Source organism: Bubalus kerabau, chromosome 1, assembly GCF_029407905.1.
Source record: "Bubalus kerabau isolate K-KA32 ecotype Philippines breed swamp buffalo chromosome 1, PCC_UOA_SB_1v2, whole genome shotgun sequence".
NCBI lineage: Eukaryota > Metazoa > Chordata > Mammalia > Artiodactyla > Bovidae > Bubalus > Bubalus kerabau.
Window position 1 is genome coordinate 231,508,664 of NC_073624.1, and position 24,362 is coordinate 231,533,025.

General features: G+C 44.3%; 1 protein-coding gene across 5 annotated transcripts in view; it reads left to right on the top strand.

The window, feature by feature from the left end:
• The window catches only part of SLC36A1 (solute carrier family 36 member 1), a 47,674-nt gene that overhangs the window by 17,353 nt on the left and 5,959 nt on the right, over positions 1–24,362 (top strand). For 4 of the 5 annotated variants that reach the window (XM_055558929.1, XM_055558914.1, XM_055558915.1 and 1 more), the window contains 7 exons: positions 777–865; positions 1,568–1,663; positions 3,824–3,908; positions 4,600–4,818; positions 9,401–9,499; positions 13,051–13,217; positions 16,744–16,913. In XM_055558929.1, the coding sequence (XP_055414904.1) occupies positions 777–865; positions 1,568–1,663; positions 3,824–3,908; positions 4,600–4,818; positions 9,401–9,499; positions 13,051–13,217; positions 16,744–16,913 (925 nt within the window). Of the gene's footprint in view, positions 1–130; positions 181–767; positions 866–1,567; positions 1,664–3,823; positions 3,909–4,599; positions 4,819–9,400; positions 9,500–13,050; positions 13,218–16,743; positions 16,914–24,362 lie in introns of all 5 variants that reach the window. The other variant, XM_055558939.1, reaches the window with a different exon arrangement.

Genomic DNA, 24,362 nt, shown 5'->3' on the forward strand with positions numbered 1-24,362 from the left:
CCATTTCCATCAATAATAGTAACTAAAGAATAACAGAATTCTGTCCATTTTCCATAGTCTTTCCACGCCCTGCCCTTAGATGGACAACTCTGAAAATCTAATTTTTTTCCTTTCTTGATTCTACCCCTGATGGACTGCCTGTCCAGAGCCATTCTGCTTTCTTTTAAAGTTGGAGATAGGGGATTTCCCGGCAGTCTGTTGGTTAAGACTCTGTGCTTCCACTACAACACTGCAGGGGGGCAACTGGTTCAAACCCTGACTGGGAGCTAGGACCCCACATGGCTTGAGGCCAGAAAAAAAAATTCTTAACTGAATAAAAATGAAAATAACAACATATCAACTTAAAAACGTTATATGGGAAAAGTAGAAATAAATAAATAAAGTTAGAGGTAGCCCAGAGGCTGGACTTGTCCTCTGCTAAAGACTGGCCTGTGCCATTACTCTGGACAGAACTCGCCCCCTCCCACCAGCCCTTAGCCTGTCTCTTCTTCCCAGACAGTCCCAGGAGCCTTCTGTTCTGCTGAGTAGGCAGCAGTCTCGAAACAGCCTAATCTGTGTTGTTCTCCTCAGGGAGATTAATTGTCTAGAAGGCCTGCCGAGGTTCAGAGGGTGCCCTTCCTGCTCAACTAGTCTCTGTGAGCATGTTTGTTTCTCGAATGCCCTGCCGGAAGTTCTGTCACTGGAAGGTACCCTAGTCATGTTTTGATCATGTGCAAATCCCAGTTCTAACTCTGCTTGCCTGTCTCTCCTCCCTGGCCCGCACTGCCTGTGCACAGATGGGTCCCCTCAGCCTGTTGGTGATTGGCCTCGTGGCTGTGCACTGCATGCGTATCCTGGTGAAGTGCGCTCACCACTTCTGCTACAGGTAAGGGTGTTCCATGCACCTCTTGAGTGACAGGCTGTCCTTCCAGGTTCCGTGACCAGCGCCGGAAGTGAGCGCTCAACACACATCACTCTCGACTCTCTGTGCTAGCTGAAGGTGGCTGCTCGTTAATGGCCTTTCTCTGGCAGTTTCTGTGCCCTTTTGTAGCTTGTTGTCATCTGTCACATGGGCTTCCTGGATGGCTCAGTGGTAGAGAATCTGCCTGCCACTGGAGTAGGCACAGAAGACGTGGGTTCGATCCCTGGGTCGGGAAGATCCCCTGAAGGAGGGCATGGCAACCCACTCCAGTGTTCTTGCCTGGAAAATACCGTGGGCAGAGGAGCCTGGCGGGCTCCAGTCCATGGGGTCCCAAAGGGTCGGACATGACTGAGTGACTGAGCACACACATGCGTCATCTGTCACACTAACTTATAACCAGTGTGCAGAGACCATGTTCTAGTTTTATGTGCTTTGTAATATGCACCCCATTGAAAAGATTTTACCAGATGATTGCTTAATTATAAGGAAAGTAACTGTCCCATCGACTTCAGACTTATGCTCCTTGAAAGCATCAGACTGAGGACTTGGTGCTGTGTCTGGGGTGGCAGATGGGGAACCCCCCCAGGTCTCCATGAGTCCTGTTGGTCCTGTCATTGTCATTGTCTGACCCCACACTGTGCCCTTCCCCTCCCTGCTTCCTTCCAGACTGAACAAGCCTTTTGTGGACTATGGGGATACGGTGATGTACGGCCTGGAAGCCAGCCCCATCTCCTGGCTCCGGAACCATGCACACTGGGGAAGGTAATGGGTTTCCTTCTTCTTTGTGGCTGTGGCTGCCCAGTGTGGGGGTCTTCAGATAGGGTGATGATGGGTGGCAGACCATGTAGCTAGTGGGAAGAACATTGCTTGGGCTCAGCTTTGCCAGTGGTCATGTGTGTAACCTTGAGCTGTGTGACCACTCCTCTCCCTGGGCCTCAGTTTCCTCATTGGTAAGACAGGAAGGCACTGGCCTGAAAGGTAGCTAAGGGCTCTTCCAGCTTTGACAGCCTGTGACCAGTGATGGTATTTTATCCCCTCTTTTGGTCAACAGACATTTGAAAACATTCTTGTAAGTGGTACAAAGCAATTCCAGGTATAGGGAGGATGGTTTCCCCATATTACATGGTCCTGGCTCTCCAGGAGAAGGAGAAAGATGTGTGGGAGATCTGTTGAGAACAAGAGGTCAGGAATAGGGTATACCAGTAGAGAGAGTATCAGGAACTAGCAATGCACCGTAGGGGCCCCAAGGGGGAGGAGCCCTAAAGATGCTCTTGTCCACTGTGCCAGTGAGAAGCGCACTTGATAGGTGCTTTCAGGGCCGGGCACTGAGCAGGAGAAGCAGGGCTTCAAGGGGGAGGTGAGGGGAATTAGAGAAAAAGGGTTTTTCAGGGAAAGAGATGTTTCAGGAGCTGACGTGAGAGGTATTTGGAAATTTCGCCTTCTGGTAATTTTTCAGACACCTGGAGAGAAGTATTCTATTGTTTGTTTACCATTTGAGGCAATGGTACATTTTGACATAGAAAACTCCTTTTTTTTTTTTTAATGTTTGTTTATTTGGCTGCATTGGGTCTTAGTTCCAACAACAGGATCTTCATTGCAGTGCATGGGTTTAGTTGCCCTAGGACATGTGGGATTTTAGTTCTCTGACCAGTAATTGAACCAGAATCCGCTGCATTGCACAGCAGATTCTTAGCCACTGGACCACCAAGGAAGTCCCCCCCCCCACCTTTTTTTAAGTTGAATCATATTAATGTTCTCCAGAAAAACTCCTTTTTGTGATCATAGGGAGACTTTTACCTTCACACATAGTAAGCTTCCTCCTGTGATGCAGGTTTCTGTAATTCTTTCAGGAAAATCATTTTCTGTGCCTGGAGAAGCCATGTTGCCAAGAGACCTCTGTTGGTTGGTTGGTTGTTGGCTGAGTCTTTATTCTCCTCTCTCCTCTTCTTTTTCTGCATCTCTGTTTTTTTCTCTCTCCTCCTTCTCTCTTTCTCTCTCTCCCAATTCCTCCCCCTCTTTTTCTTTCCTCCCTTCCTCCCTACTTTGCTCCCTCCTTTCCTTCCTTCCTTTAATAAAATTAATGTGTGCTCATGGTGAGAAAAAAAACCCAGCAGCAACAACAACTTTTTTTAACAAGATAGAAAAACATAAAATGAAGAGTAAAAGTATAGTTGCCGTTGCATGAATATTCTCCTGGAATTTTCTGAGTATGTAAAAACATGTACAGATTCCACACATTTTTTACAGTAAATACCATACTATGCATTCTGACTGGAAACTTGGTGGGATTTTTTTTCCCTTAAAGGACTTTAGACATTTCTGTTTTGGCACACGTAGATTTAACATATTCTTTTGTTTCATCTAAAATGGCCTATAATTTAAGCATTTTCCCTTTGATGACCCATTAGGTTGTCACTAGCTGTTTTGATACATCTCTTTCCATGTCCTTACATGAGAGTTGGTTTTTTGATCCAAGTTGTAGAAGGAGACGGTGAAGGGGTCCGCTTCTGGGGCTCTTACGCTAAGGGCTCCCTGTAGCTTTAGGATAAACATGATGAAATGGGACAGGCGGGCCATAGGGAAGGGGCAGTCAAGGGATGGGTGGTGGTCCTTATGTGTGTGCTGCACTCCTGCCAGTCCAGTCTCAGGACTGTCTCGGGCCTGCCTGACTGTGTGTAGCATTCTTGGCATGCAGCCAGGAAGGTGTTCTTGGGAACCACACAGATAGCGCCTTCCTTACCTTCTTCCAGGGCTCTAGACCAGTGACACAGTTTCTCCTCTTATCAGGGCACCCTCATCCTTGTAACCTGATGGGAAGGGTCTGTGATGACTTGGGAAGAAGCACTGTTTGAACTCCCATCTCTCTGGCTGTCTTGCTTTCTATTGTTTGATCTTTTATCTTCCTTCCTTCCCCACCCACAGGCGCATGGTGGACTTCTTCCTAATCGTCACGCAGCTGGGATTCTGCTGTATCTATTTTGTCTTTCTGGCTGACAACTTTAAACAGGTAGGCCCTAGTGAAAAGAATGGCAAGAGATAAGTGGGCTTTCTGTTTAGGATCCCTCCCAAGCCAATTTTGTTCAGCATGAGAATTGAGATCTTAACACATTACATGGAACAGGGTCAGCGTCGTTTGATTTTATTCAAGACATAGGACATCAAGAAACCTCAAGATGTCTTGCTGTCCTTTTGTCTGTATTTTTTATTATTTATTTATTTATTTATGGCTGTGCTGGGTCTTTGTTGCTGTGCACAGGCTTTCTCTAGTTGCAGCGAGTAGGGGCTGTTCTTTAGTTGTGGTATTCGGGCTTCTCATTGTGCTGGCTTCTCTTGTGGTTCGTGGGCTGTAGAGCAGAGCCTCAGTAGTTGCAGCACATGGGTCTAGTTGCCCCGTGGCATGTGGGATCTTCTTGGACCAGGTATCAAACCCACGTCTGGTGTGTTGGCAGGTGAATTATTAACCAGTGGACCGCTAGGAAAGTCCTTTCTTGCCTTTAGGTACGATGTGATCAATCCCAGCTCTGACAGTTGGGTTGCTAATGATAATTAGGAAGATCTCTGAAGATGGTTCCATGACCACTGACTTTCTATACGACTTTGTTCACACACTGAGCGTTTAGCCTAGAACCCCTTCCGGTGGGAGGGTCACTGGCCTTTGTCATTTGAGAGGCTGTCTCTGTTTCTCCCCTTCACTCTAGGTGATAGAAATGGCCAATGGGACCACCAACAACTGCCACAACAACGAGACGGTGATCCTGACGCCCACTATGGACTCGAGACTCTACATGCTCACGTTCCTGCCGTTCATGGTGCTGCTGGTGTTCGTCAGGAACCTGCGAGCCCTGTCCATCTTCTCCCTGTTGGCCAATATCACCATGGCAGTCAGCCTGGTCATGATCTACCAGTTCACTGTTCAGGTAGGAGCCCAGCCTTCTCACTGTGTCTTATAAATAATCGGAGATACAAAGTGAGGAAGTGAGCATAAATAGGGGTGTTACTTACAAGCGGTGTGCTTAGATTAGGGCTTCTTAGCGTGGGCACTGTTGACACTTGGGCCGGATAACTCTTTGTTGCGGGGGCTGTCCTGTGCATCACGGGGTGTTTGGCAGCAACCTGGTCTCTACCCACTAGGTGCCGGTAGCAACTGCTCCCCAAGTTGTGACAGCCAAAAATGTCTCTAGATATTGCCCAGTGTCTCCAAGGAGGGCAAAATCACTCCCATTGAGATCGCTAGTTTAGACTTTTCCCAGTTAGATAATAATACATGATCATTGTATACGATTGGAAAATAGAGAAAATATTAAGATGATTCTTAAATATTAAATTATATGATTTATGTTTTTATACTAAGTAATAAAAGAAATCTTATGATGTAATATAATGAGGAATATTATATTATTATTTTCCCCCTCCAGTTTTGTGTTTATTTGTCAGAATTCTAAATCCGGTGATCATTCCCGCTTACGTAGCCCATGTGTCAGGTCTGTGGGGTGGTGCAGGAGAGGACATCTGTGTATGGATGGGTAGAAGATCAGGCTGAGGATCTCATTTTTATTTCCATGTTTCCTTTCTACTTTATTTTTTTAACTTTGTATTTTATATTGGAGTGTGGTTGATTAGCAGTGTTGTGTTAGTTTCAGGTGTACAGCAAAGTGATTCAGTTATGTATATACACGTGTATTCTTTTTCAAATTCTTCTCCCATTTAGGTTGTTACATACTATTCAGCAGAGTTCCCAGTGCTATACAGTAGGTTCTTATTGGTTATCCATTTTAAATACAGCATTGTGTACCTGTCAGCCCCAAACTCCCTAACTGTCCCTCCCCCACCACCCTTTAAAAGGATAACTTTAAAGAAAGATTTTTGTTTGTTTGTTTAGTTGCCAAGTTGTGTCCAACTCTTTGTGACCCCATGGACTGCAGCACTCCAGGCTTCCTTGTCCTTCATCATCTCCTAATATTGAATGTAATTCCCCAAACAACTTATCAATACATGCTCATTAAAATACAGACAACACAAGTACCTGTGAGCAGCATGTCCCCACCCTGAATCTCCTCCACGCTGGGACCCGCTACATGTGTTTCTAGGTCCTTTGAATGGATTTACATATTGTATTTCTATGTAGAGAAATATATAAAATGAAAATTGGTTTTGTGTTTTTTAACATATTTTAAAAATTATTATATATAGTGTTTGTCTACCTTAGTTTTTTTCTTTAACAGTGCCTCAGAAAGCTTTCCATGTTGATATATCTGTTTTTACCTCTTTTTTTAAAATTATTAAATAGTATCTCAGAGAATAAATGTGCCATAGTTTTGTAGTTTATTTATCCAGTCCCCAGTCAGTGGCCTGTCAATTCATGTATCACCTTAGTGTTATTTCAGTATTATGATAGTATCCTTATGCTTATCATTTTGTGGACATGTATAAGTACTTCTCCATGTATTTATATAATATATGCATACAGAGCAGCTGGAGGTACACTTGCTGGAGAGTATACAGTTTAGAATTTTTTATACTGCCAAGTTGCTTATTCCAAAAGCCGTTTACCAGTTTTACAGACTCCTTTCCACAGTCAGTAAGCATCCCATGCTAGCCACACTGGACGTATCAATGTTTTTAATTTGGGCCAGTCTGACAGGTGAACGTTACCTCATTTTCACAGTCTGCATAACAGTGACCCAGTTACCCACTGATGAGGTTCCCAGGAAAACAGTGGGGTATAAAATGCAAGGACTTTGTATACTGAGGAAGTGACATAATGAATTTAGATAAACACTGTAGTCAGTGAGCATTCTCTGTTTTTTCCTTCAGGTGGGTGGCAGATATGGACTCTTCTCCTGTAGAACTGTTTTCTAAAGCATAAAATAGACAGCTGTCTGTGTTCTCTTTTTTTTAATGGACTGGAAGGAGGACCTGTGAACACATGAACGACCGTTTCTAGAGAGTTTCTTCCCCTACCTATCTCTGGCCCATTGGGTCTCCTGCATTGTAGGCAGACACTTTCCCGTCTGAGCCACTGGGGAAGTCCTAAGTTAACACAAGGAAGCATAAATAAACGTATGATTTAATTTTACAATTAGAGATCTCAGTCGGTGCTTAAGACCTGCTGCAGTGAACATTTTCAAAGACACAGGAAGTGAGGCCAGTTCACCTAGACACCACATTTAATTTCATACCATTGCAGATAGCTGGGCTGTGGTCGTTGTGACTGGAAGACAGGGATGGAAGTACAGGGTCCATAGCATCTCAGTCCCAGCTGAGAGACGTGTCTGTCCAGAGGTCTGTCTGTGCCTAGTACAACCTGTGCTTTTGGACGAGGCAGCCCTGCTGAGGCCCGAGAGCGATTCTGAGCCTGCCTCTGGGCTGAATGGGGAGGAGTGTTGTGACCCGGGAGTGCTCTCTGCCGGGGCTGGAGAGGGGAGAATGTGGTCTGGCTGGGTGGCCAGCAGCTTCTTGCTGATGTGGCACATGGCTAAAGCTGTCCCTCTGGTTGTCTTTGTCGCTGCTCTTACTGCTGTCCCCTCTTGGTATCTTTCCCTCTTTGTCTTGATAAATCCCCCAATGTCCAAAGTTCCTGAATTTTCTCCTAGCCTTGAGCACGTGCGTGGCTGGTGCCCTTGCTCCTCAGACTCACACCATTGGAGGGAGTCTCTTGGCTCCTTCCACCTGAGCAGGTCTCTTCAACACGTGCATGACAAATGGCACACCTCTGAGCAGAGTCCCAGTAACTGTTTTGGCTCCCAGTGCATGTCCTTAATTTATCACTGCATGTCCTTAATTCTTTCTTTCTTTCTTTATTTTTTATGGCAGTACCTGGAGGCTCAAGGGATCAGGCCCATTCCCTCAGCAGTTAGAGTGTGGAGTCCTAACCCCTGGACCACCACGGATATCCTTAATTCTGAGACATTTTTTCACAGTTAATAATGTTCCTAAAATTGGAGTACATCCGGCAATTCTTATGTACATTTAATAACATTTTCTCAAAAAGCTATTATAGTTACATGATAATGTGGTGCAAATGAGGAGATAATATGTTGAAAATGACCTGATTTTAATTTGTACTTTTTTTGCAAATTAAAAGTTTTTCCATTTAGTTGGTTGGGGTATAAGGCAGTAGCCATCATTAAGTATGTAAATTTCTTCTGCTGGTCTCATTCACACCAGTATCCCCAGACGTGTATTTTGAAATTCCCTCTGTGATGTCTCAGCCCAATGTATGACCCTGGGCAGTTTTCAGAAACTCTAGTTATACTATGACTCAGGGAACTAAAGGACAATCTTACCATCATGTTTCATCAAAAAAAAATATTTACTAGTCTCAGCTTCATTCAAGGAACTGCAGTGCTTCTCATAAAGAGATCTAACTGGTTTCTTAGCAAGGGCTCGGAAAAGAAAGCATTTTAAAAATTCTTCATATTTTAAGGAGACCATAGTATCAATATAATTGGTTTGAAATCTTTCAAAGAGAAACCTACTATAGAGATTAGTAGTAGGTCTCTTTTTTGTTCTCTGATGTTATTCTGTCACACTGTTAGAACAGGCTCCATATTTATCTAGATACCTCTATAGTTAAATCAGGTTTAAAACATTGTAAAAGGCAGTTTTAAAGACATTTTTAAATCTAAAAGTCAAATTCTGAAAGAATGGCAGCTTTTGTCTCTTGAGTCCTGCTCCTTCGATACCGGCCATCACTGGGGAATCTTGCCATTGGTCAGCCAGCTAGGTACATTGTACCTGCCGTTATCAGTTGCCTTGGTTTTTATTTGCCTTCTTTTTAAAATGCTGTTTTTGCTATTTCCCCCCCTTTGTACCAATAGTGCTGTCGTGTGCCTGTCAATAATATTTTCCAAGTACTGATTCACAGAATTTTTGAAAAAAGAAAGAGAGGGAAGTAGAGATAAAAGAGAAAAGTACTCATCTAAAAACCTACCACCTTTTCTTCCAGCTGTATCTGTATGGAATGTTTATGTAATTGTATCATAGTAAATATATAAAATTTTTAAATATTTTTCTCACTATTATTTCATTAGCAGTTTTTCATGTACTACTTATCCCACTTTGTACTTTTTAAACAGTGCATAATAGTGCAGTAGTGTGGTTTTGTTGATGTGCAGTACACTAACAGACAGATGTTCAGGAACATTTAGGCTTGCTGCTGCTTACCATTCAAAGGCTTTGCTCAATTTTCTTCATATTTTAATCATCTTTTCCTTGTCAGATTATATTTCTGGGGATGGGATCACCTAGTGAAAGAATGTGATTCTTTTTATATAGTCTCTAACATTTGAGTTTCCCCAAAGCGAGTAGACTTTTCTTGGCTTGAAGGAAAAATAGAAAGGCTACACACAACCCCAAATTATCTCTGAGATGTCATAGTGTCATACTTTTTCCCTTAAGAGAATATTAGATTTAGGAAAAGTTTGACCGGTCTGATGCTGGGGTTGAAATCATGAATCTCTGTATAGCCTTTGCTCTATTTTGTTTTCTCTCTTTCAGAATATCCCAGACCCCAGCCACCTCCCCTTGGTGGCTTCCTGGAAGACCTACCCTCTGTTCTTTGGCACGGCCATTTTTGCATTTGAAGGCATCGGGATGGTAAGAGATGCATCGTGATTCTCTGGTGCCCTCGGTGTCCTTAAGGTCTGTTTTAAGGAATGCTGAGGAAATGCTCCTAGAAATTGTCTTTAAGGTTTATTGGCCATTTAATGAACAGCATTTCAGAGACTCCACTGAAGTTTCCTAGCTCCAGTTTTTGTTTCCCTTCAAGCCTGTCTATTGCACACTCATCTCCTGTGCGTGCAGTAAGCAGTGGTGGGTGACAGATTGGAATGCAGGGTCTAGAGCTGGACCAATTTGGGGTTAGGCTCAACTCTGCCAAAGAGTACCTATGTGACCTTGTGCAAGGTCTTGCCTTCTCGGATTCTTCATTGTATGCTTCTGAAAGGGCAGCCTAGTGTTAATAGTTTTTAGGATTAAATGAGACATGTCTAAAATACTTCAAATAATCCCTGACATGTGGTGAGCATTCAATAATTTTTATTTTCATTATTAATGGTATTGATATTATCATTAAATCAATAAACATATGAGTGAATTCTCTGCCCTGAAACTTTGTTGAGCTGTATTTTCCATGTGTAAACCAATAGACTTCACTCTTAGCTCAGCTCCTCCATCATTGCTGCGATTTCACCAGTTTCCCCTAAAAAGAGGAATCTGTCCCTCGGGTGTACCTAATTAGATTTTTACTTGTGTTTTTCATAATAAAGGTCCAGATTTTTTTTCTGAAGAAAGCTATTAGCCTAGGGCTTAGGAAATGGGAAGACAGTTCTCCTTTCATGGAGTATCTTTTTGTCCTTATTTGATTGCTCTATCACCTTACACACTTTTTAAAAATTAATTTTCATTGAAGCTTTACAATGTTGTGTTAATTTCTGCCAAACAGCAAAATGAATCAGCTGTACATATACATATACCCTCCCATTTGGACTTCCTTCTCATTTAGGTGCACCGTCTAGGTTTTCTTTAAAGTATATAAGGTGAGCATCCTTACACACTTTTAAGAAAACCTCAGAGGTGGACATTTTTTGTCACAATTTGAGGAATTGCTCTGGTGGTGTCAATAGAACGTGTTAATAAGACTCTTAACACCATGGGAGAGACTTTTTGAGTGAGCATGTGTATGTGACTGTTCTGAGGTTTTAAACCTTCCCTGGTGCTTGCTCTTGGGGCTTCTCATTGCCCAAGAAGAACATCTTACCTTGATTCACAAACATATATGGTTTCCCTGCTGCTCAGGCAGAGGCCTGAAGGGGCCCATATAGGATAAAGAGCTCTGAAGCACTCAGATCTGGAAAGAAGAGGCTGAGTGAATGTGGAAAGATGCCCGAGGACCCTGGGTTCTTAAGGAACATTGTGCTCAATTTGTCAGCTCTCCCTAACAGCACAGGGCAGAAGTTGTTTTTTGCTTCATTTCATCAGCGGGGGCTCAGATGAAGAGTCATTCTGTTACCATCATTATCTGTTAATTCAAGATTTGTCCGTGTTTTCTCTTTTTAAAATAGAGATAGGGCTGTTTTGACTCTTAGGCCGGATCTGAGGGTTGTTGGGTGTGAACCAGGAAAAGCTCTGGGCTCACTGAGCTTTCCTGTGCTCTCTGTGTTTCTGCATCCCTAGTCCAGACTGGCTGGCTTGGAGGAGATGGGTTCCCTGCCCTCTGGCTCCCAAGACATAGAAAGAAGCCAAAGGAAAGCTTAGAAACTGTTGCTTGTTGGATTGTGGATCAGATGAAGCTTGAGCCCCTTGATCTGGTGTGGGGGATGCTGAAGGTCGGTTGGAGATGCAGAGCTGTGATGTACCCGTAGCTGTGGGCCAACAGCAGGCTCATGGTGTCTGCTGTCTGCCGGTGGGTCTGGCTGAGACGTGCTCTGTCTGGTGGCCAGAGGCCTTTGTGGAAAATGGGCATAATGACAAGATCAAAGACAGAGGAAGGGGCCAGTTAGATGTTTCCCTAAGTTGCTTTTCCTGCAACAGCCCAGCCAGATGTGGTTGATAGCAGACCATGAAGGTAGTCATAGGCACATTTGGTCTTTTCCCTGTTCCCTGTATGAACCATTCTTCATAAAATGCCTTTCATAATAGTATGGAGGTTCCTCAAAAAACTAAAAATAGAGTTGCCATATGATCTAATAGTCCTAGTCGTGGGTTATACATATCATATATACCCAGACAAAACTATAATTTGAAAAAAATACATGCACCCCTGTGTTCATAGCAGCACTATTTGCAATAGACAAGATATGTAAGCAACCTAAGTGTCCATCAACTGATGAATGGGTAATGAATACACACACACATAAACACACACAGGGATATTATTTAGCCATTAAAAAGAATGAAATAATGCCATTTGCAGCAACATGGATGCAACTAGAAATTACGATACTAGGTGAAGTAAGTCATAAAGATACTTACATATGGAATCTAAAATGAACATATCTATGAAACAAAAACAGACTCACAAATAGAACAGACTTGTGGTTACCGGGGGGCGGAGTAGGTGGGGGTGGGGGAAAAGGGGAGTTTGGAATTAGCAGTTGTAGATTATTATGTATAGGATGGATAAACAACAAGGCCCTACTGTATAGCACAGGGAAGTACATGCTGTGATAAACCATAATGGAAAAGGATGCGAAAAGGAATATGTATATGTATAACTGAGTCACATCACTGTTCAGCAGAAGTTAAACACAACATTGTAAATCAACCATACTTCAATAGAATTTTTAGAAACTTTTTCATAATAAAATTTTAAGTATTAAAAAACTGCAAATAAGAGGCCTTTCCTTGGCTTTAACAAATGTTAAAGAAAATCCTCTGCTGTGAGGGAGGAGGCTGCAGGGTCAGTGGTTTGAAATAGGAGTCTGAAAACTGGGTTTTGTTATACATCTCCACAAACTTCAGTGTCCAGGATCCTCTATTAAGTCATGCCACCCCTAGCACCTCAGTTTCTCTAAGTTGGAGGTTTCACTTGTCACTGCTAGTGCCCACCCCTTTTGAGGTAAGGAAACAGTTTCTGGGAACTGGAGTGGCAGTTTTCCTTGACCTGCATTTTGCATTCTTGGGACAGGTTAGCAGAGCCATGATCTCAGTCGAGGTACAGTTGGCCTGGGCCACCGCTGGGTCTCTTCCTCATTGTGCTGAGTGGGCATGATGGGAGAGGGCTTGTTAGGTGCTATGTACGTGCATTCAGGGTACAAAAAGCACTCCCAACCCACAGGAGGCAGAGAGCCAACCTGCAACAGGAGTCCTGGCTTCCGGGCCTGCCCACCATACCTCTTGGGACTTCCTGCTTAGACAGCAGGCTCCAAAGCTCCTCCAGCTCGGCAAGTGTTGTTGTTGTTCAGTTGCTAAGTCCTGTCTAACTCTTTGCGACCCCATGGACTGCAGCATCCCTGTCCTTCACCATCTCCCAGCGTCTGCAAGCATAATGTCTGATGGACAGCTTACATTTGTCTGTCTAGTAAACAACAGATGTGCTTTGGGGAAATTCTGGGGGAAAAAAGAGAGGTTACATTTTTCTGAGAATATTACTTGATTATTGTTGTTGGCCATTAATGGTGCTTTCTCATCTCTCACTATTCTCCTAGGTTCTGCCCCTTGAAAACAAAATGAAGGATCCTAAGAAATTTTCGCTCATCCTCTATGTGGGAATGGCTATCGTCACTGCCCTCTACGTCAGCTTGGGGATTCTGGGTTACCTGCAATTTGGAGCTAACATCCAAGGCAGCATAACTCTCAACCTGCCCAACTGTTGGTATGTAGGGGTGGAGGGAATCCTAGGAGCACTGGGTTTTTTAAAAAAAATCAATAAGGGTCATAATGTGTATTTTTCCTCCTCCTTATCTCTTAAATCAGCCCACTTCACTTTAGCCCCTTCGTGCCCCCAGTCCCCAGACCAGCACCATCCTCCTTGGCTGCCCATCAAGCCTTTTGGCTGGTCTCCCTGCCTGAGTCTGACTCTCAAATCTGTTCTTCTCCTGTTACCTGTGGGAGCCATCTAACCCTCAGTCCCGTCATGCAGTCTCCTGTTGAGAGGGCACAGAACCTTCCCTTAGTTCTTAACGATGAAGAGGAAACCCTGAGATGCAGTGAGGGCCGCTCAGGCTCTAGCTCCACCCCCATCTAGCTCCTTCTCAGTGAAGAGGGCTCATGCTGGGAGTCACTCTGTTTGAGAAATTCTCTAATGTCTCACCGACTGAAACGTCAAGTCTAGGTCAGTGGCCCTCCTCTCTGCTGCCGCGGGGTCCCGTGAGGATCCTGTCCCAATCCTTATTCCATTGTGTTGTGGTTGCTGTTTACCTGTGCCGTGCTCTCCCTACATTATAAGCTTCATTCATTTTACCCCAGCCCCCTGGCACAATGCCTGGCATACAATCAAAACCAAGTGAAAAATTTTTGAACGAAAAGGGAGGACTAAGTGCTGAGACGGTGAGGCATTTATAAATGAGGAGAGCTCGCCAGGAAGCCACTGGAGCACAGAGGATAGAGGTGATCTGCCTTGTCCCAGCTCTCTATAGCCTTGGACAGGTCACAGCTTCCCACTGCCTCAGTTCCCCTTTCTGGGGACTAAGACTAGTCATTTCTGTCAGAATTGTCATGCAGATCAAATAACATGCGTGAGCTTGGTACTGCGGTACTGGCAGTATGGAGAAGTAGGGTGGTGCTGAGCTTTGTACTTTGTTTGGATGAGTCGTTCTGATGGAGACAGATGCCTCGTGGATTGATTGATCCACTGACTGATGGTGCCACTTCTCCCAGGAGATCTGAGCCCAGGAGGGTCAAGCATCCAGTCCACTGACCTCGAACCTTTCCAGATACATAAGGAAAGAGGAGGGCAGACTTGCCTGGACCCCGGCTTCTGCTGTGCCTGTCCCAAGACTGTCACTTGCTCCGTGTGCAGGTGCGGGCGGAGCCTCTCACCATGGGCTGGGAACCCTTCTGTATCTCACTTTCCCTAAGTTATGATTGCTATATCGCAGAGAAACACCAAGACATACTGAAATCCTTCCTGAAAAGGTAAATGTCAGAGGGTGTGTCTTAAGCCGCAATTCTTTTTGGAAGATTAAAATTTCATTGCAGACAGCAGCCGTGAGCAGATGCTGTAAAGCTTGTCGAATGCCCTAGGGATCAGAATAACCTTTCAGGTTGGCCTGGTTTTAGAGGTATAATGGGTGAGGCATTGTACAAGGACTGACTGAGGAAATTGAGAAAAATATTTTTTCAGTAGGATCAGTGTTTAATACTGGTCACCCTGATCAGCAGACAAGTGGTAACCCTGAAGTGGGCTGTTTTCTCCCAAAAGTCTTTCTCTTTCCCTCTAATGCCTGCTTTTCAATTTCCAAATATTCATGCCCTTTCAAAAGAGAAGAGTCAAGTAGTAGCTCAGCATAACTGAAGATAAATGGATCAGGAGCAGCAGAAGCAGCAGACATAATCTGAAGCCATAGGCGAGCATCTGTCTTCTTTCCTCTGATGTTTCCATCCCAGTTCCCCTAATCTTTCTGCCTCCCTTTGGGTATGATTTATTTGGCTGTCCCAGCAGGTGGCTATCCTGAATCTAGACTTCCCAGCACTCCAGAAGGCTTTGGGGCTGCACTGAGTTTAATTATAGAGCTGCTAGCTGGTTTTTTCCCAAAGGGTTTTTAATTATGTATTCTTGGAGCAAAAGACCTTTTGTCAATCTCAGTCTCTCCCAGGGTGTTCTCCTGCTTATAGCATTAGAACATCTTCTAGGTATTAAGTTCAACCACAGAGAAAGTCAGTGCACACCATGAACAGTATAATCACTTTTTTAAAAAAGTCTTTATTGAAATTTTACGATATTGCTTCTGTTTTATGTTTTGGTTTTTTGGCCCTGAGGCATGTGGGATCTTAGCTCCCCGACCAGGGATTGAACCCACGTCCTCTGCACTGGAAGGTGAAGTCTTAACCTCTGGATCACCAGGAAGTCCCTATAATCACCACTTTTAAATAGATTTCCAGCAAGGGAGGGAGGCCACAGTTTCTTGCTGGTAATGCATGAGGGTCTTCTTTGAAGTGGAACTTTGCTTAGGGGCAGGATGGCCTTCTCTTTAATGGGCATGTCAAATCTGAATACTTACTGATCAGACCTTTTTTCTACTCTTCACTGTCCTAGGTCTGGGATAAGATAGACGTGTCCCATGGTCGGTTAGCAGTCTCTCTGAGCAGCCTCCCATGAAGCAGTGGTAGGATCGTAGCCAGCCCTAGTGGGATGGAAAGATGGCTTTTGTTCCTGCCTGTTCATTCTGTGTGGTCACCATCTGATTCTTGGGAGCACCGAGTTGGATGGGAAGGATATGAAAAGGCTTGTTGCATTTGAATTGTATTTTTTTCCTGCTGTTTACTCCTTTTTTTCTTGCCTTTTAAAAATGTTTTTGTTTATTAATTTTTACCATGTCATGTCGGTCTCTGTTTCTATTTGTTAAAGGCTATATGCCCGTGGAAAAGATTCCAAATGTTCAAAGGGCATACAGAAAATATTAGGTTTCCACTTGCCTCTTCAGGACCCCTGTTTTACAGTTTTCCATTTCAGAGGTTTCTTGTGTTTCCTCCTCAAGATACTTGGCATATATAGGAATGTCACATGTATGTGTGTCTGAAAGGGGGTGATTTTCCTTCTTTTTCCTTTTTTAGACAGTGGGTACCACACTGTCAACACTGTTCTGCTTCATGCTTTTTTTCACTTCATTTTATGTCATGGAGGTAGTTTCATATCAGCACCAGAGTTCTTTCTCCTACTTTTTAACACTTATGTGGGAATGCCAGTTTTCCCAGGTGGCGCTAGTGGTAAAGAATCCACCTGCCAATCCAGGAGATGCAAGTGACATGGTTTGGATCCCTGAGTCGGGAAGATACCCTGGAGTAGAAAATGGCAACCCACTCCAGTTTCTTGCCTGGAAAATTCCATGGGTAGAGGAACCTGGCAGGCTACAATCTATGGGGTCACAAAGAGTCAGACACCCCTGAGCACATCAGGGTGCCATGATTTATTTAACCAATTCCCTACCGATTAACATTGGAACTCTTTTTAATCTTTCAGACTTAGAGCTGCAGTGACATATTTTTACTGTAAGTTTATGTGTGCATGTACAAGTATACCTATAGGATAAATCCCTAGACCTGAAATGGCTCATCGAAAGGAGACGTGTTTGTAACTTGGAGAGATATGGCCAAATCACCACAGAGCCATTTTGCACTCTCACTGCTGGGTGTGTGAGTGTGCACAGCTGGCTCTGAGTGTGTCTCGACTCTCTCTGCAGGCTGTACCAGTCAGTTAAGCTGCTCTACTCCGTTGGCATCTTCTTCACCTACGCCCTCCAGTTCTACGTCCCTGCCGAGATCATCATCCCCTTCTTTGTGGCCCGCGGGCCTGAGCATTGCGAACTGGTGATAGATCTCTCCGTGCGCACCGTGCTGGTCTGTCTGACCTGTGAGTAGAAGACAAAATCATTACCTTGTCTGTTTTCTCCCCAGAGGGTGCCCAGTCCCCAGGGCTTTTGTGAGAGAGGGCTTGTGTCGTAGCCAGTGTTGTGTGAGCAGGGAACTCGGGGCTGTCTCAGCATCAGAGTTGAGGCATGTCTGCGGAGGGACTGAATTGATTATAGACATGCTCTAAAGGATACAGGAATGGGAGTGGTGGTTTCTTTATAGAGACAGCCTAAAATGTAATGGCAATGGTCATGATGCTTAGTAAACGGGTGCAATTATTCTGTATGAAATATGGCAAAAGTTTAAAAGAGATCCATTTAACACACATGCATAATGAGTACTGTAAGTTCTTTGATAGCAGGTGTATCTTTGTTTATTTCAAATAATCGTGTTTCCAGTCTATTCTTTGGATTGCATTTTGAGACTGCTGGATACTATTCTAGATACTTTTGGATAGTTTCTCACTAAAATCTGTTTCTTAGAAAATTTCTGTTGACTACCCTAGGTGTTTGCTTTATCACTTTGTGTTTAATTCCTCTCTTCTGACCACATACCAGGAGAGTGAGCTGAGACACGAGATATCGCCTTATTTGTTCTTGGTTAAAACTGGTATAATTCAAAAATAAATTATTTTTTTGAAGCTCCTGTGAAGTTGGTAAAATAATTCTTGAATAAATTGGTCTGTAATATCTAATTTAAATTTTAAGAGATTTGCAGTTTCTTTCCAAATTGAAACACTTGAATCATAGATATCTCTTTTTGGCCATGGTTAGTTGTTTTTTTTTTTTTTTTAACTTTTACTCTCTTGGGAAAAGAGACATCTTTGCTTATCATATTGGAACTTTCCTTAAAGTATGCAGTCCAAGCCTCTGTCTTTGAAGTAAAGCTGGTCTGTATTTCTTTTAATAGGTTTTTTTTTTTTTTTAAGTTATTTTTTAATTGGAGGAAAGTTGTTTTACAACGTAATGTTGGTTTCTGGTTGCAACAATACAAATCCACCATAGTTATATATGTATCCCTTCCCTCTTGATCCTCCCTTCCCCCGCCACCCCTCTAGGTCATCACAGAGCGCCAGGTTGGGCTCCCTGTGTTGTATAGCAACTCCTCACCAGCTATTTCACACATGACGGTGTACATATGTCTATGCTGCTCTCTCCATTCATCCCACTCTATCCCTGCCCAGCTGTGTCCACAAGTCTGTTCTTACTTCCGCATCCCCATTGCTTTCCTGCAGACAGGTTCCTCAGTACCATCTTTCTAGATTCCACATATATGTGTTAATATACGATATTTGTTCATTGGACCAGAATGGAGTGTTTTAGGGATGAATGATGTGCTAGTTGTCTAACGTGCGCTCATAGTCTGGAAAGTTTGAAATGACTTCATTGGTTGACTGTTAGCAAGAGCAGGGCAAGCAAGAGGCTGTCATCCTTTCTTCCCACCCACGTAGCTGTGGGGAGCAGACTGGCGCCCATCCCAGGGTGGCCCTCCCCCAGCCACCTACAGGTACCTTCCTGATGTTACTTCTAGGGCAGTGGGTGGAAGCTCAGTGTCCCAGATCTGCATGGAAGGAACTCACTGGAGCTGAGACCTGAAGACCTTCCTATTTAATCTTGGGCAGCTCTCCTGCTGAGGTGTTCTTGTAGGCTGGACCTGGGTAGCAGAGTGCACACCTTGGTTTCACCAGCCCCAGAGAGCTGATGGCAACCAGGAATCTGACTTCTCATATTCTTCACTGGACAGCCCTTTGGGCTATCTCCTTAGACCAGCCTGGAAAACAGCCCACTGCCTGGAGGCCACTGCTGCCCCAAAGTGAGTGAAAGGAAGGAATGTGCAGGGTACAGCTTTGACTTTCCAGTAAAGCACCTGAATGTGTGATAAGATCAGAGGCTTGTACTCTCCTAGATTTTACTGTTGTCTCTTGCCGGCAACCCTGGAGGCTTTGATCAAGCGTGCATATTTCCTCTATAGAGGAATTAGATCTGAGTGTTGAGGAGACAGCACCCATGTGCACGGTGTTCATAATGTCAACTCTAAGGCCCCGATTCTTGAGTCCAAGGGGTACTAGAAGAAAGGATAGGGATAGCTCAAATAACAGTCTTTGTTTCGGAGTGGTTACTAGAGAGAAAGTAGGGCTGTCTGTGTACATGTGTTGTCCCTGCTGGAAGAGCTGGGGCACTGAGCTGGCCCTGGCTCCTCTCACCGCCCTATTTTCTTCTCAAGTTTGGCTCAGCCTCCGGCAGCATATGTCTCGCTTCCTGCCAGGTTCCTCTCCACTGCACCCTGCGGGATCCAGCAATCCTGACTCACAGACCTCATGCTATCCTTAAATGCCTCTTGATTTTCACTTCGCTTTTCCTGGCTCTGTCTGTGGGTCTCACCTCCCTTCTGCAGTGTGACGCTCAGAGGATACGAGCTGCTTTTGATCTTCAAGCGCCATGGGTTGTTTTCCCCTTCTCCTGTGATCTCTTGTGACTTGACCTTGCTTGTCATCCTATTAAAGGGTGCAACCCCTTCATCTCTGAGTGCTCAGCCTCTCTTGCCTTCCCTGGAGACTTTGAAGTTATCGTGGGATTCGGGAGCAGTACTTTACTGTAGCACCAACTTAATTGCATTTATCTAAGTTCATTTTGTTTTTGTATCTCTGTAACTTCAGATCCTTTGGCCAAAGGTTAATTGGTATATGATTTTAGATCTTTGATGTAACTGTTTTCATTTACACCCATAAATTTTAATGGCAGCTTGTATTATTGCTATTTGGGCTATTTTCTTGTTTTCTCCCCAACTTTCTCTCCACCTCCTCACCCTCCATTCCCAAGGGAAGCAGGAAAATCTGGTTCATCCTCATTTTTTTTTCCACTTAGAATTCAACCACTCTTCCCCATCTGCCAAAGATGACCATGTCTACTTTTTTGATGCTTTATTTCATACTTTTGGAGAGGAAAGGAAAGAAAAATATGCATGTCAGAGATTGGTGCTCATTTTGTTACAATTTTATATGGGACAGTAGTTTCTTCCAGCCCATATGTTTGGCCCTGCAGACCTAGCAGATCACCTTATGTCCAGACCTTGTGTAGGAGAGGCCTCTGGGAGAGGCTGCTCCACCTGAAAGAGGCCAGAGATGTGCAAAGAGTAGTTTCTTTGGATTCCTTGAGGCACTAACCTGTCCTCCAGTGGTTTGAACTGATCTGCTGTGGCATTTGCCACATGACACATTTTATTTCAGTTAGGTATGAGAATGTCATAAACCTGTTATTGAAGACAGACTAGCAGTACAACCATCTCAGTTAAGAGATGTATCAGCCTAGAATATAAAGCAGTCCAAGCAGCCAGACTCTTTAGAGAATGAAGCTTCCAGGTCCAAACAAAGTGGCTTTCTCCACCCCTTTTGGCCTCCCACACATCTCAGTCTTGCAGCTACAAAGAAAGAGAGCAGCAGCACTAACTGTGCTCTGAGCCCCAATCTCCACCACGGGGTCGGTCATGAGGCCTCAGTTTCTTCCCTTGTAAGATGTGAAAGGGATCCCCTCACTTCATGTCTAAAACTCTGTCATTCTGCACTAGTACTTTGAGCTTGATTTTAAATTCCTACCAAAATATTGCTCAAAAAAAAGTTAATGTAATAAAAGCATTTGAAGATTGTCTAGATCTAGAGTAAGTGAAAAAGAAATTCCCAATATCCCAGTGACTTAAAATAACTTTTTTGCATTTTATCTTCTGTGTTAATCCCCATGGGCGCTTTTTATAAATAATTGCAGTCCTCATATACATGTGACTTTGTCTTTGGCATTTTGTTTAAAATTGTCTCATGACTATACATATCTTTGGAAATACTTTTTATGACTGCATGATATTCCATTTTATTGGTAGATCATGTTTACGAAACTACTCCTTTAACACTGGGCATGTAGGTTGTTTCCCTTGTTTTTGTATTGTTTTTAAAATGTATACTCCCACTAAAGGAAATTACACATTCTGTCCAAGACTGTTATTAATTTTAAAGACAGATTTCTAGCCGTTTGAGAGTCACACAGATGAGCCTCATCTGCACCAATGGTGATAGACAGCAGTAAGCACTTCTGGACACAGGAGCTGTGAGTGTCCAAGGGCTTTCTGTCAGCGTGTTTGTCTCTTAAGTGCTTTCTCTGCTCTGTGCGTAAGTCAACTCTTGCTGTTGTGGTCTAAAACCACAGGCTCAGAATTCCAGTCAGTTCCTTCTCTGAACATGGCCGTTGGCCTCCTGCTGCTTCAGCAGTTAAAAGGTCACATTTTCAGTGTCTCTTAACCCAAAAGGAAGATGTTTTGTAATACCATTGGAGCCCTCTTGACTAATCATGTGATCTGCTCGTCCTCAGGGCCAACAGCGAAGCTGTTCATGTCATAGCTAGGCTGCTGCAGGGGGCTGGGGAACTGCCAGTGGGGAGAGTGCTATCTTTGACCTTCTTTGTATGAGATGCTCTTTCTGTGGGGGAGTAGGGAGAGGGTTCCTGGAGGAGGGCATGGCAACCCACTCCAGTAATCTTGCCAGGAGAATTCCCATTGGCAGAGAAGTCTGGCGAACTATAGTCCATGAGGTTGCAAAGAGTCAGACGCAACTGAGCAACTAAGCACAGCACAGCACAGGGAGAGGGTGTTCCCAGTTGGCTGCTTCCTCAGGTATCTACCTTCTTGGATTTCTCTTTCTTAAGGGCTTTAACTCATGGAGTAAGACATTCAGTGTTAGAAGAGGTTTTAGTTGCTCCCATATCTTTCCTGAGTACCTGATTCCCATCTCTGAAATTAGTGAAATCTAGTTTGCCTGGACAGGGAAGCCTGGTGTGCTGCAGTCCATGGGGTCTCAAGGAGTTGGACATGACTGAGCGACTGAACTGAACTGAGTTTGCCTGGTGTTTGGTAAACAGAGGCCTTGGTTATTACGCCCTCCGTTTGGGTCCCTCTCCCTTCCTCCTCCCCCAGCATATTAACTAATGGGAAGTTCATTCTTCCTGCCTTCTCCCCTCATTATGTTTCTCAGTGTTGGGCTGCATTTAGGGTTCAACTGTGTATCCGGTCAAGCTAGGACAGGAAGAGGGTCCTCCCTTTGCAGCCCTGTGGTCCTGGCTTTTTAAAGTTTTGCCCTTTAAAAGATACCTCTATTAAGGACATTTGTGTTAAACATACTTATCTTGTATATCAGTAGTCAAGTCAAGAACAAGTTTTCAGGTTGCTATTTTAAAGTCATGATGAAATGGAACATTTCCATCCAGTCTGAGAAAAGATTCTGATCTCGCAAGCTTCTGTTTCTTTCTGTTTTCACTTAATTCTTATCAGAGTGGAGCACATGTGACTTCACTTAGCTCATATCATGAAGTACCCATCTGTCCTCCAGGCTAGTATGCAAGAGGAAAGGAGAGGACAGACCCTTAGCACTGGGAGGGGCCGGGCAGGTCCTCTGACTTGTCTCCTCCAGGGACTTATTGTCTCAGCATAAACGCCTGCTTTCTCTTTAGTGGTTGGAGCATCCCGGGGACCAGGAGGAGTAACTCACACTTCCTTTTATAGTACAAAACCAGAGCGACTCGGTGGTTTAGGAGCTGAGTCGTGTCCGACTCTTTGTAACACCATGGACTGTAGCCCGCCAGGCTTCCCTGTCCATTGAATTCTCCAGGCAAGAATACTGGAGTAGGTTGCCCTTTCCTTCTCCAGGGGATCTTCCCAACCCAGGGATTGAACCTGGGTCTCCTGCATTGCAGACGGATTTGTTACCAGCTGGGCCACCAGGGAAGCCCTAGTCGGGGGCAGGGGGGCTAGAAGTTATATTTTTGGCCCAACCATGTCTTCTAAGATGGAGCCCTGTCAGTCAGCTGTACCACTCTGGAGCAGCACATGGTACTTCCCAGACAGTGAATCGAGGGACATATTCCAGAACACATCCCCAAGTGACTACATCTGCATTGTGCAGTTGCTCAAAATTTCAGAGTCAAGTGCAATGCAAGTGATCCAGTGTTGATGAAGTCACCTTACTCCATGGGTAAATGAAGTAAGGCTCAGAATGGGAGCTGATTCCACAGCCCAGGTCACATGCAGCCTGCTCCTGAGCAGGGATGGGTAATGCTGTTAGCTAACATTTATGAGGCCTTTGTTATGTGTGTAGTACTCCAAGTTCTTTACCTGAATGATCTCATTTGACCATCCCTATTTAGCAGTAGGGAAGATGTCTTAACTAGGTTAAGTAACTGACTGGTCAGTGGTGGGTTGGAGCCTAGATTCTGAGTCCAGACCTTAACCACACTCTTATACCAGCCTTTCCAAGGCCCAGATCTGATGACTGCCTCAGCTGTTTCCATCCCATTGCTCACCTGAACTGAAACATCTGGAGCCACCACTGTGTGGTTAAACATTAGGCAGAGAGATCCAGACCCCAGAGAGGGCAAGTGTCTTACTCCAGGTCACACAGCAGATCAGCTCTTGTTGTCTTAGGTTTTCCGTGACGAGAGCATCATTTTGTCATCAACCTACAAACACTTCCAACTTTCCTCCAAACTCAATCCTGATGGTTTGAGGGCCATCATCAACTCTATTTAGAAATAGCTGAAGGCTGAAACAGACTATTTTAAACTTGCAGAACAAGTTAAAAGCTTATACCTTTGGTAGACTCTGAAGGCTTCAAAACAGTGAGGGTATTCAGAGATAATTGGCATGAAGGTTGAATGTAGAAGAAAGAAAGAGGAAGGGATTGCCCTAGGGTTGTAAAACCCTGGGCAGCATAGGCAGATCTGAAACTCATTTTCTTTGTACCTCCTTTTGTTATCAGGCTTCAAAATCCTGTCTGGAGTCCTCTGAAAAGCAGAGAGGGGTCATGGCTGACCTGTACTGGATTTTCTACCTCATGATTGTGGTGTGTCTCTGGGAAAGCTAATCTGGTATCTGAATCCCTCAGTTCTTCACAGACAGGATCTTTCTGCTGATCAGCCAGATCCCCTGTTCTCCCTCTTCCTGCTCATACCATTCTGTATTTTCTTGATCATCGGGTCTGTGATGTTACTGAATCAGGGGCTTGAGGCCCTAGTTCCAGTTCTGTCACTTTCTATCATGTAAATTCTTCAGGACTGTCTTTCCACGGAGACCATAATAATGTTGTGGAGGTCTGTACCTATGGAGTAGAGGCGAATTCAGCTCAGCGAGTGCTTGTTTCCCAGTGCCGTCTGCTAGACAGTAGACGTTCTGCATGATGGGAGTGCTCTGGGTCTGTGCTGTCCAGGATAGTAGCCAGGAGGCACAGGTGGCAGTTAAGTCCTTGCAGTGTGGCCGGTGTGACTGGGGGACCGAGTTCATTCAGATTTGGATAGCTAGTGACAGCGGCGTTATTGTACAGCGCGGCTGCAGAGTGAGCAAATGTGAGACGGCTCTGCTCATCCCGGTCCCAGCCTGCCTCTTGCCTTCCTGCATGGAGTGGTGTTCCAGGCAAAAA